Source organism: Xenia sp. Carnegie-2017, unplaced genomic scaffold, assembly GCF_021976095.1.
Source record: "Xenia sp. Carnegie-2017 unplaced genomic scaffold, XeniaSp_v1 HiC_scaffold_3, whole genome shotgun sequence".
Classification (NCBI taxonomy): domain Eukaryota; kingdom Metazoa; phylum Cnidaria; class Anthozoa; order Malacalcyonacea; family Xeniidae; genus Xenia; species Xenia sp. Carnegie-2017.
The window spans coordinates 1,116,360-1,129,978 of record NW_025813493.1 but is presented as its reverse complement, the minus strand read 5'-3'; the positions used below and the strand labels follow the sequence as shown (position 1 = coordinate 1,129,978).

The window sequence follows — 13,619 nt, the reverse complement described above, 5'->3', positions numbered from 1 at the left end:
TTACAGGACAATGACGTGCTGTTTCGATAATAGATGTCATCACTACAATAAATAAGCTTATTAAAATACACACGTCAAATTTCAATGTAACTAAGACGTACATGATAGTGCAAATAACAAACAACAGGTGAAGCGTGAAAGCAATATATCACTAAAAAAGAGAAAAGCATTTTTAAAGAAAAAATTATGTCATTCTTCAAATTTTATGATCTTAAAATACATAGAACTTATGTTTAAAAAAATATGGTGAGGAATAAAATTTCATTAAAAGATATATAGTATAAGAGTGTTTAACAAAAATGCAGGCATAACTCATAAGGTCATAAACAGGTTTTCAAACTCCACAGTGATCATGAAAAAACAACAAAGTAACACCTACAGCTGAGAAAAATCTTCAACCTGAAGAATTATAGCTTCCTCAATCATTAGGTTTAGTATTTCATGAATAATATAAAATGACACCTGTCATCTTCTTTCGTTCATTTTCTTATAATACATAGCAATTAACGAAAATTATTTAAATTGAGACAAAATGTACAAGGCGTGAATTAAACTATAGCATGCAATCATACTAAAACCATTTGCTATATTCTTTCTTACTATATTCGTTCAACTCACCTTCGTTGAGTTTGTACAGTACCGGGTTTGTGACCGGTATAACCACGGATGTGGCGATAAAACACGGATGAGAGAATAAAACACGGATGTGGGGATAAAACAAGGATGAGGGAATAAAACACGGATAAAACACGGATTTGGGGATAAAACACGGATGAGGGGATAAAACACGGATGTGGGATAAAACAAGGATGTGAGGATAAAACACGTGTGAGGGGATAAAACACGGATGTGGGGATAAAACACGGATGTGAGGATAAAACACGGATGTGGGATAAAACACGGATGAGAGAATAAAACACGGATGTGGGGATAAAACAAGGATGAGAGAATAAAACACGGATAAAACACGGATGTGGGGATAAAACACGGATGTGGGGATAAAACAAGGATGAGAGAATAAAACACGGATGTGAGGATAAAACAAGGATGAGGGAATAAAACACGGATCTGGGGATAAAACAAAGATCGAAGGGATAAACCAGGGATATTCTTAAAATTTTATTTCTTTTCAAGTGGCGGTGTTTAGCAAATTAACATGAAAACATTTTGCATCAACATTGTATGCTTTTGTTTAAATTGCTCCAAGTGCCAAATTGTAGGAAAGTAAAACCTAAATATTTAAAACATCACCCAAAACCGTGTCTATATAATGTCGTAAGTTGCAAGTTAAATAATGTCGACAAAACGATCGATCTGAGCCATCATTGACAGAAACATTGACAAGAAGACCACGATGAAAAAGTAAGACGTGAAACGTCGACAAACGTAGAAATGCTAAGGAACTTTAGTATAATGCTCTTGTACGAACCGAGTGAAACCAAATCAAGTCACGTGTTTAGATGGGATTAGTTCACGTTTGAATTTATTAAGGAATGTCACAAATTAGACGCTAATTCTGAAAAAAGCGATAGCCAGTGATGTTTATGAGCTCATTTGCAATGAAGATAAAGTGGAAATGCAGAAACTTTTATGTTATGTGGAAAAAAGGCATTTAACAATGCATTCCTTTGGACACGACTCAGCTTTCATTCGCTTACCCTTTCTTTAAAAATTGATAGTTTAATGCAAATTACGACAAACACAAGCAAAAAATGCGCTCTACACGATTCGCACTAAATAAAAACAAAGACAAAAGTTGTAATGAATAATTTATTTAAATCACGCCACCAGAATGCCGGCTCCGCCAACTTCTTTAATTTTTCTTCTGCCTTGCGGCTGAAAAATTTTGCCTTTATAATTACTGGTTGTTTGGGCAGTAAGCCTTTTCCAAGTACCTTGAAATAGCCCTAGAAATAAAATAATTACCAACAACAAAATTTTTCCGAATAGTATGTTTATAAAACTTCAAATAAAAAAAATCCACAGAAATATAACACAATTAATTTTGAACATAAATTGGTTGAGGAGCATCACAGTTAAACAGTTAAATGTGAAAAAGTCGTGTAACAATGTTTTTACATTTAAGAAATAAAAGATGTTTACTGTGTTTGCACAGGCTTATGCAAACCGAGGAGACCTTTGACCTTTGGGAGAACTCGAGAGTTGATCAGTGCAAGCCCGAGACCGAAGGTCAAGGTTTGCACATACTCGAGAGTTCTCACAAACGTCTCCGAGGTTTGCATAAGCTCAATGCAAACTGAAACATCTTTATTTCTTTATAAAATAAAACAATGCGAAAGATAAACATTTTAATTTTTCCTCTAAAATGTATTCGAGATCGATTTGCAAATTCTCTTTGACCGATTGATTGTTTTGATTGGTTGAGCTCAGATGTGTTCTGCACAGGCTAATGCAAAAACAGCTTTAGACCAATCACTGCACGCGTTTCATTGTTTTTATTTGACAAAATAAAATGATAAACATTATGCATCATGAATCTACTATACTATCAGCAATTTTATCATTTGCAATTCGGCGGTGCTTAAGCCTCGATGATTTAGAAATATGAAAATGAATTCAGTAAATTCGGTGCTGTATATAATACAGCATTTAAGTTATTTCATATTGTCTTTACCCATTTCTACAATTTCTTTTAAGACAAATTATTGTGTTGGGATAAAACGCCAAATAGACCAATGAAATACACGATTTGTTCTTTGCTAATCCTCAAGAACAAAATTTTTAACACTAACAGCTCTGACAACGTCAATAACAGGTGCAAAACCATCTTTCTTCTCTCTGTAGTATTCTATAGTTTGCTCACTGACCAATGACCAGATTTTGTCCAAGTTGATAGTAGGACAATGATATTTATTCCTTGTTAAATGAAAAATCGCATTCCAACTTTGCGTATTTGTGTGGTGTATGACAATGAAATAATAGTTATGTCAATGAAAACTGTCCTTGCATAACGATAAAATATAAACAAATCATTTTGCTCGAAGCATTATCCTAAGGAAATTGTAGACTGTTACCTTTATTTCTCACGTTTTGTGAATCGTGATGTAAGATTTTTCTGTATTGAAACATTTCTATAGGTATTGATTCCTTTTTTATTGGATGTATTTTATGCTGTTCTCTTTTCCATGATAGCCGAGGACTTTCTTTTGTAGGATTCTTGAAAATTAACAGAGCTCAAAAGGTCAAAAATATTTTATGCAATGTTGCTCGATAAATTTTATTATTGCTTCCAGTAACTACGGTGGAAATTAGTCATTATAAAAACACCTGATGTAAATTAAAGTTGCATGTGTTTATACACTTGGACTGACAAATTATTCCTCCCCCCTCCGAAAAAAATGCTGTTATTGAAACTATCCTCAGTACATTCATTGGCCAGACAACAAGATCACTGCATTTTTATGCATTTTCTTCATGGTGCGCTTTAGTCTGTTTGTCTGTTGTCTGATTTAGTTTGTAAAAATAAGGAGTCTGCAGAAGTTGCAAAATTTTCAATGCCATAAATCTTCCTTGTCTTGTATGAGTTGTAAACACCCATGTGCAATTTGCCTTTTCATGCTTTACTCTCTGACAATTCATATTGCAACCAGTCTGCGTCCATGATGTTTATGTTTCAGGAAAAAACAAGCTATAACTAGCAAAGCATTGCCTAGCTATTTTGAAATCCAGTAGTGTAGCCAGCCCGATTTTTACCCCAGTAATGCTAATATTCTTGTCATGGACCGTAAGAAAAATAGATTTGTAATGTAATAATTGATTGTAAATCTTTCAAAATTTGTATATTAGGAATAAATCAGCAGGCTGGCTACATAACTGTTGAAAACTACCACAGCTTGTGTTTGTACACTTGGACTGACAAATTATTTCAAAAATAGTCCAGTGTTCATGAGAGATAAACTTGTCATTTGTCATTGTTTATTTCTAAAATTTCGCAAACATATTTTGGAATGCTTCATTGATTAAAATATTCAAGGAAAAATATCGTATTTACTTTAGGCTCGAGAACTATTCAAATGTGCAGAAATAGCGAGGACGCCACTGCCACAACATTCGTTCTTCACATAGCAGCTGCTGATAGATTGAACTTAGTAATCTCGAGTATTCTTGGTGTTAGCTATTCGCTGCTTTTTAATAACGTTTTGGTCACTTTATTACGTAATATATTAATCCTAACACGGTTTTTAATATGCACATGAAAAACATGTGGCTTGGACGAGATTCGAACTTGCACCTTCGGGTACTAGTCCGCCGCTCTACCTGTTGAGCTACCAAGCCCACAGGGATTGGACACGAGTCAAATCTCTTTTAAACTGCGTATGGACGAGAGATTCTTGCCACGCTAACAGTTTACTAGATGGCACCGTGTTTCGACTTTATTCCAAAGCCATCATCAGAGTATATACATAATATATTAATCACATCATTATTACGTAATGAATAAAGGTTGCAGTAGAAACAACTGGTAGCTATCATCTTTGCAGAAACCGTTACTGTAGAAGAATCCAATGTTGTTTAGCCAAATTTCATAGATTGCAAAGAAAATAATCATGTACATTTTGTAATTATGATTTTTGAACGAAAACGTATCACATCATTTGTACATAGAAGCTAAGGTCGAGTTTTAGAAGATAAATGTGACTAAATGCACCAACATTTTTCGTTTGAGCAATCCCAGGTGTCACTAACTAATTATTTTGTGAATCTATCTGCTATAAAATATATTACATGGATTTAATGAAATTTAATAGCCTGAATAAATGACATAAAGCATTGACACAGTGCAAGTTTATTGCCAGGTTAATCACAACAACCAAAAATACGCGTTTTTTACTACTTGATAAGATGCACGCAATTTTCATACTTCAACAACATTTTAGAAACATAAATTCTTTTTGACAGGTTTGAAAGCATTAAGACAAGCTACATAACATATTTTACAATAGTAATAAATATTATAAGGAAATCAAAGTCAAGAACGCAAAATTTTATGAGAGAGTCATTTACGGTTTGATTTTCATTTCACCAAACTTCATAGAACCACCCCAACTACTCCACCATATACGATTACTGCACAGCAAGGCACTATAACAATCATTATACCACCAACCACCTCTATATTGTTTAGCACAGTTCGCATTATTACGTTTATCATTATCTGAATCTTTTGTCGTAAACTTCATGCCATTATGCCAGGAAAATGAATTTCCAACATTTCCTAAAAAGTAGTAATGTCCCTTTATTTTTGTTATTTTACAAAGTTTAACCATAATAAATTCATAAGAGAAATAAGTTTGTCCGCAGTTTGTTCGAAATCGAAGTGCATGCGATGCAAGCAAATTATTAGAACAATACTAATAAAGCATTCCATCATATTTATTAAAATCCAGGATAACGCTCAAAAGGTTATCGTCCTACCATAAAAGACAACCACATGTCATACAAGTTAATCTCAAAACCTTCGGCAAATTGTTTCTTCCTTTATAACATCTAATATCTTGTCATAAGTAGCAACAATAGATGAAATGCTTAAAGTGACTCTTTAAACAAATGGTGATAAAGTAACCAAACTAGTCTTGGCTAAAGAAGCATATAAGCACTAACTAATAAATAATATGCAAGGTTATATCTTGTTCGTCTCGATATAATAATAAATAGGAAATAACATTTAGCACCTGGTGGTAAAGAATGATACTTATATGATACTTATAAAATAGTCAGTGTTTGTATTCGTCTAAACGAACATTCCAAAGATTAAACCATTCTCCACAAACTGAAAATACTGCTTTGGTAGACCATCTCCAAAGATGGTTCTTGATAAATTAATGTACCTTTCGGCATAGCCATTTAAATAACAGATAAGAATTTATTTAAAGAAACGTTTCGTCTTTACACTAAAAATTGTCTGTTACTTTCTACATCCAACATATTATCTCATACTAACACATCAGGTCATAGAGTTTCCTTTGATGACTCCACTATCCTCTTTTTATCACCCTACCACAGACGAATGATTATGCACAAGAGTCACTAACGTGTGCAACACGTCCCCACGTCAGCCACTCTTCCAACAAGTTAATCATAGGGTATCTCACCATTAAAACTCCGTAAAATTACATGACGTCATTTATGAAAATGAATTCGAGAATATTTTGACTTAAGAAATGACTTCGGATCATTTTATGAAGGTTGGGAAAAGTAAAAGATCCTTATCGACTGGCTGGAATAATGGCAGCCGATATGCGCGTAACAACATGCGTGAAGACAAAAACATCAAAAGTTGCGACACGAGTGACCCTTCAGTATATTTTTATTCTGTGACCTTACTCCCCTAAATTAATGATCTATAAAAGCTCTTTGATCTCTAAACTCACATCGTCACTGAATTGCAAGACATTTCCATCTTAGAATAGTGACAAGGGATATAGCAGGTGGAAAGTGAATTCTTATAATATTTATCAAAGCCCAACAGAGTGCTTTCAAAAATATAGTAAATACAAGAATATATGTATGAAAAAAGAAATTTTTCACTAATGCACAATAACTTGACAAACGAAAAATGAATTTCGGATTCAGCTTTTGCCGACATGCTTTTTTAATTTCGGAGGAAAACAAATGACGAAATGGTACACGCATTGGATACACATATCGACACTCATACCAACGTACTGATGAACTAGAAAGAACTCGGTTATTGGAAAACGCTTTAAAGAATCGTACGGATGCATGAAACCTGGTCGGCTTGAATTTTGTTCCTTATTTATATGTATGTATAATTTACGTCTGTGCGTCGTTTATGTTTCAAGATATTTTCCTATCTGTAAATGCATTTCTTTAATTTTTAAGTTAAGTTCACAACTACAGCGCAAATAGTTGCAATCGTGACCTTAAAAACCTTTAAATTTTTTATGTTCATTCCTTTTTTAAAAGTTCTCATGTAAATATGTAAACATTGCTTGAACATAATGCACGAACCATTGAAACGTCACAAATTAAAATTTACACCGCTTTCATTCGTTTCAAAATTATAGCTTTTTACATGAACCCCAAACGTAGAATCTGTCTACGCTAACAACTTTCATCAAATGTTGGTGGATGTAGATCATCTACGTTAGTAGAGTCCAGAGAAGGACTGTTGGTACTGATGTTGACTGACGTTTCGACAATCTTAGCGGTAGTCATTTTCAGAGTCAAATGAGGTGTAAACGTCAGGTTAGACGTATTTGTTATCTGGTTCTTACGTCATCGTATTGTGTGTACAGAAAATGTGTAAGTGTGTGGGTCTCAATTGTGTATTGTTATCGTGGATTAGTCTAAAGTAATGTGTTTGTTGCTTGTTTGTTTGTATTGTGAGTGAGGCCCCGTCCGCACGTTTACGGATTCGTTTGTATCCGCAAACATTTTGTTGCGGTTACGCTTAGCGTCCACCCGCATCCAGCGAAAACGCATATTGTGATCGCAAACTGTTGAAAACGGTCTCCAGAGTGAAAAATTTTGAAAATGCATCGAAGCCGGACACGTTTGGACGCACTGTAACCGGAATGATTTAAAACGCTGACGTAACTCGATGAGATATAATATCTACACACCCACCGCTACCGGCTACCCTAATCCAATCCACATTTATCATGCGTTATCCTATGGATTAAAATAGTGCCTAAAGTGTTTCTTTCGATTTTACTGCGCTATTTTTGAGCATAGTTGGGTTTATGCAAATGACTATTGCCGTCTGAAATTATCAAAAGAATTATGAAAGCGAATGAATCAGATACGGCTCCTTTCAATGCCAGTTGACAGAAATGTGTCATTAAACACTTTCGCTATTTTTTATTCGAAAATGACACTGAATAAAAGGTCCACTTTATCATCTGTCCACGAAAACATTCATTCTTACTTTTTTCTCTGATAACCTTTAAGCGGTAGTATTTGTCGGATAATTTATAGCCAGCTCATTATTCGTAAAAGCGCATGCTCTGTAAGCAATAATTTGGTATTTGCATCGTTCTCGCAGCTACGTGTGGACACACAAAAACGCATCAAATTTGCATACATGTGGACGCGTAAAGTTTTGAATCCAGAGCAAAATGTTTGCGGATAAAAAACGAATCCAAATACGTGTAGACGGGACCTGAGTCGTTTGTAAGGTGCCGGTAATTGCTGTTATCTGTTCAGGGGGTTTGTTCTAAGTTGGTATACCAACTTTCTAATGTAAGCCGTTGTCTATAGTCAGGGCTGTAAGCAATAAATTTTGCTAAAATTCAGTCAATGTTGTGTTTAGTCAGTCGGTGATGTTCGGCAACAGGATTCCTTTTCCTTGTCCCTGTGTAGCTCGTTTGTGTTCAGTAAGTCTTATGTTTAAGTTCCTGCCAGTCTTCCCGATATAGGAAGCGTGGCAGCCGGAGCAGTTTATTTTGTAAACTGCACCTTGTCATTAAAATCACTATCATTAAAACTAACTCTTTTTTGTCAAATTTTTTTCATACCTGAGTGATTTCCAAGACTCAACTGATATTTATGTGCTTCATTCTTTACAGCAAAATAATCATATGCAGCATATCGTTTGATTCCTGACTTGTTTGTCAAATCAATACGAAGTTTATTTTTTCTTGCAGTCGTTAGTCGGTATATTTTGTCTAATCCAAGCCAGAATTCGCCTTTCAGATCACCAAATCCTTGTTTATACTCTTTCCAGTCTCGATAGAAGTTTTCGCCTTTAAGTTCATTCCTTTGCAACACAGTCCAACCACCACCAGATGACGTCATGTCACAGTAGACTTTGAAACTACCTTGACCATCAGGATCAATTTGATAAACTCCGCTCTTGTTTTCACCATTCTTGTAGAGATCTGCGCAGTCTTTTCATTGTAAATTAGCAGAAATAAGTAATATACCTGTTTATATCTGCCATAATATGCATTACTTATAATAATAATTAAATGTCTCTCCAGTCTTTTTTAATCATTCTTACCTTTTCGTGATTTTCCAGTGAGTTTGCTATTTTCCAGATAAAAAGTTTTCAATTGTTTGCCAAGATTTTTCACCTTTGCTTGAATGGGCGCTATATGTGCAGCAAGTGCTTTTATTTTTAATGACAGTTTGATAATTTGTAATTCAAATTTTTTTTTTTTTTTGACGTTTGTGCTTGTGTTTTATTGATTTTTGATTGAAGCATTAACTTAAAAGTTTTAAGGTATTTGTCCTGCGTGTGTAAAGTTTTCTGATATGTTTGAAGTTTTTTTAAAAGCCCTTTTAGTACTGCAATTTGTATCTTCAATTTTGAATTTCTTTGACTAGATTTCAAGGAGCGTTTCATGTCGAGGCTGGGTGCTGAGAAATCATCATTTAAATCATCTTCTTTTTCATTTATCAAACTTCCTCTGCTGAAATGACGATATAGGACATTCAAAAACTCATATCATGAAATTTCTCCTATTTTAATATAAGAGGGACACTCTAGCAGCTATATGTAATGAACGGGCCTTATTAATTGTGTTTCAAAAATCATTTAAGGCCCGTTTCGAACGTCGCATTTTACATGAGCCAAATGCATTAAAACAAAAGATAGTTAGAAAATTAATCTAATTTTTTTTTGTCTTCAATGCATTCGGCTCATGTAAAGTTCGACGTTTAGAAGGGGGCTAACTTCGAGCTCGAGACATGTGTTTCCTAACCATTAAGCCAATGAAACTCAATTAAGGAAATACGGCTCAAATCGCTCATCCTATCTCTAGAATTTACAATAACTTGCTAATTTTTGAACAATTTAAAGAAGGGAAAGACGTCAAACAGTTCGACGTTGAACACATTTTGCTCGTATGTTTTTAGAAATGATGAGACAGTGTTTGATGATTGATCTATAAAGAAAGGAGCCAATGACTAGTTACTCAACAAAATTAACAGTTCACTACGGGTTAAAAAAACAAGCTGCCAAAAAATGCTAAAATTGTGATTGAAAAAAACAATAAACTGTGGCAAATATTATTAATCGTCGGTTTATTTGAACCAGTAATTTCCACAACTATTGAAACGCCTAAAATCTCTAACAGCAAGTTTGCAACCAGCTCAACAAGAAAACCAGCACCAATCTTGACAGTCAAACCTGCAAGCACTTTAATCATAGGATTTGCAACCATATCAACTATCAAATCTTTAATCAACACAGTCAAGACGTTTGCAGTTCTCTGTCAACATATGGACAGCCATCGTTACTTTAGCAGTTCTTTTGGCATGTTTGCCTTGCCGTGGCGACGGAAGATGTTTCTCATTGGGGAGGGGTTGGGGGGTGAAAAACAACTAAGATCTTGATAGGGGCGTGGCATTTTTACCTTTGTAGTTGTAGTCGAACTCACAAATAATATAATTTTTTGCTTTTTTCGCTTCGGTCCAGACTATTAAAAACGCTATTTATTTTATACTGCGCCATATTGCCATTGCATTTACGCCATGTTCTAATAAGAAATTTGGCGCAATTTTTTCCCTATAATTAACTCACTTAAAGTAAATGAAAGTCTATAGGAGGAGCCAGCTTTCAAAATGGCTGTCAACATTTAAGAATCAATCTATGTTGATGATTTTCCTTGTGAAACATAAACATATATTACGGGAAAATATTGATGAACGTAGCTCTTTGATTGGGAGGGCTTAACCTCCCTCTGAATTATTGGGATGACAGCAGCCCCCTTAGCCAGCCTTTCTGCCGCCCATGTTTCCTGTATGCGTAGGAATCCTTTTTTAATTTCAATCATTTTAAAAATGCTTTATCAAATTTCAAGGTAGTTTAATAAATCAAATAAGGAAATGTTTATTTCCATGTAATCAAAAGTTGTGTTTGCCCGGAACAGCCTTATTTTCGTTCCAAATTATTGCTGTCAATACCATTATGGGTTTATCACTAATAATTTCAAAACACATATTACTATGTCAAGTTGAAGCTCCATAGTGAATTATTGATTCAATACCAAAACATTCATTTGAAATTTGAAAACGGTATGCCTTGGAGATAAAATATCTACTGAAATTCTTTGACAGCATTTAAGAAAATTAATTATATATTGATTCGGTAAATTCTACTTCGAGCACAATTAATGCTTACCTTTGCACAACAACAGCCATGCAACTAATCGTCAGTAAGACATAAGTAAATTTCGCCATCTTATGAAAAGTAATCAATGTCCAAAGGCTTTGCATGTAGACAAAAATACTCAAGCTCTATTTATGTGCTTAGTTCAAATGTGCATTTTAAATTTATATTGTCCAACTTATCAATTGTAACGAGTTATTTCATGTTTGACTATTATGAATAATTGGTTAGTTTCAGCAGATAATTATACGTTGAGTTAATGTATTCGCGAATATTGTTGCCAGTGACATGCCAGGAAAGAAACCCAATTCTCAACATAAAGATTATAGCCCAGCAGATAGTTTTCAAACCAGCCATAGGCATTCGGTTTTATATCATTTATTAATAGCAAGTGACGTTTCGTCATGGGCTCTTGTCTTTATGTGGATTATTCGTGTATGTGTTCAGATCAGCAATACTGCCTCCTGCTGTCTCCAGAATTATTATCTTATAAATACGTTAAAAGAAACTGCTGTTAAAATGTGGATAAAAAATTTGTAAAATTGGGAGATGTATTATCTAAAGATCGCAAAAACGTTTAGAACAAAACAATGCGTACAATACCTCAAAGGCAAATCTATCTCTGTCAAGAAATTATATATAACTTATTGTGCACAAATTATAATTAAACTTGTAAAACTTTTTACTTGAACAAAAAACAAATATTCACTTCATTTCAAACAATTTTTCGTTTTGGCGGTTACAAGATCTGTTTGCATATACGATTTGATTGCTTCTGCTACAGCTAAAAAGAAATATTTAATTGTGGACACAGGCTCGCTTTGACGTCAAATGCAAACGCACTCTATTATCAATACTGACTTCAGTGTCTCTATTCTACCATTCTGTATTCAAATAAAGTTACTTAATGCTGACATTGCAGCAAATCGTTTTTCTAAATACACAAAAGATTTTAGTTGAAAAGAGAAGTAAATATTGATTAGAGATAGCATAATGTTACACTTTATCAACGTATGTCAAATCTGAATCAACGCATTAACATCACCAATATGTCAACATAATATATTGAAACTTTAGCGTATTAAAATAATTCCAATCATGTAATCATTGAATACTTGCTAAACGATTTTTTTCAGAACAAACTTTTGTCAATTTAGCTAACATGCAATCTATTTTTTAAACAATGGTCTTTTTAATTTATTATCTGCAATTTATTCATCCTTCTCTGACAAAGAAACTTTTAAAACGTGGCACTTTACAATACTGATTCTATTTTAAGACTTTAAAAAGCTAAAAGCCGACGAAAGATGTACGCGAGCATCGTAGTGCCAACATTATTAGAAAAGATTCCTGATTTAGTACGGTTGACGATCATCAGGGGCGATCGACGACTACCTTAGTTGGTCATTACAGTGATTTAGCAGTCAGGACGTTTCGTCAAAGACGTCGTGAAAATGGCGTGGCATGCGCTTTTTACATCCGGTTCAATCTACGACGGCAGTCGTGTTGACGACGACGACTTGAAAACTTACAATTTGGCGTCGTATCGACGACAGCTGAAACAAACTCAATTTTGGACAGAAACAAGGATATATCCTTCATATTTGCATCTTAAAATATTATATAGGCCTACATATATTTATCTAAAATAAAAACTGCAAATGTTTTGTTTCCTAAAACAAACAAGTAAACATTGCGGAGCCTAATCTAATTTGGGGGGATTTCCTCAGAGTCAAAACAATTTTATTCAAAAAGACGCATGTCGATGATTTTGCTTATATATATATATTTTTTTTAAAACAAATTTACTGCTGGAATTTTTCTATCAAAAAATTAGTTTAAAATGATAGAAAAAACGATCCAGCAGGAAAATGCCGAAATGGACAAAGTCCTACAAAAGGTTTGCTAAATCATAAATACTTCAAGACGTCGTGGCGTCCTAGGCACAGATCTGTTGCGAAAATTTGACGACGTCTTAGACGAAACGTCGAGTTTACTAAATCACTCTATTGAATAAGATGCAGTCGAGTTTCAATTCAGAGACTACCGATTGATGCCGCGTGTGAGCGTGGACAAAACCATGCATGTAAGTTGACCGTAAGTTACAACATACTTGTCCGTAAGTTTGGCAGATTTTGTAAATGTTTGTCGAAGGGAGGTGTTGCTAGTAAATATACTGTAAATTATAAATGAGAGATTTGTCAGGGAATCCATTATAGTGCTCTTTGTATATGTAATAGCATGGTTTCGAGTGCAATTTGTAAAAAACATGCACGAGTGAGTTTTACAAAGACTATTAACATTGCAAGAGTCTGAATACAACAAATACAACAAATTACCACCAACGCACAAGTAAATTTTGCCATTTTGTTAAATATGATCGTTATCCACAAGCTTGGAGTGAGGACAAGATCATGGAAGCTCTATTTATGTATTTGGGTCAATTGTGTTTTAATAATTTATTGCCAACTATCGATGATGCATGCACGTAATTTCATGTTGAGTATTCATGAAGAATAGG

General features: G+C 34.2%; 1 protein-coding gene across 2 annotated transcripts; it reads right to left on the bottom strand.

The window, feature by feature from the left end:
- Window positions 1-4,563: 4,563 nt before the first annotated feature.
- Window positions 4,564-11,247, bottom strand: LOC124454467 (ficolin-2-like). 2 transcript variants are annotated; one of them, XM_047005278.1, is made up of 4 exons: window positions 11,111-11,247; window positions 8,987-9,398; window positions 8,502-8,873; window positions 4,564-5,236 (listed from the first exon to the last, which is right to left on the bottom strand). In XM_047005278.1, the coding sequence occupies exons 3-4, from the start codon at window positions 8,779-8,781 to the stop codon at window positions 5,022-5,024; spliced, it is 495 nt and encodes a 164-aa protein (XP_046861234.1). In that variant the 5' UTR covers window positions 8,782-8,873; window positions 8,987-9,398; window positions 11,111-11,247; the 3' UTR covers window positions 4,564-5,021. The 2 variants fall into 2 exon arrangements, with proteins under 2 accessions (XP_046861234.1, XP_046861235.1); XM_047005279.1 differs by having other exon boundaries at window positions 8,987-9,395.
- Window positions 11,248-13,619: the final 2,372 nt, after the last annotated feature.

What these genes read in the sequence shown, in the direction of transcription:
- LOC124454467 (XM_047005278.1), bottom strand. Translation starts at nt 8,781, where the DNA reads ATGACGTCATCTGGTGGTGGTTGGACTGTGTTGCAAAGGAATGAACTT. An exon ending in GAGTCTTGGAAATCACTCAG is followed by an intron (nt 5,237 to 8,501) that starts GTATGAAAAAAA and finishes ACTACTTTTTAG; the next exon opens with GAAATGTTGGAAATTCATTT.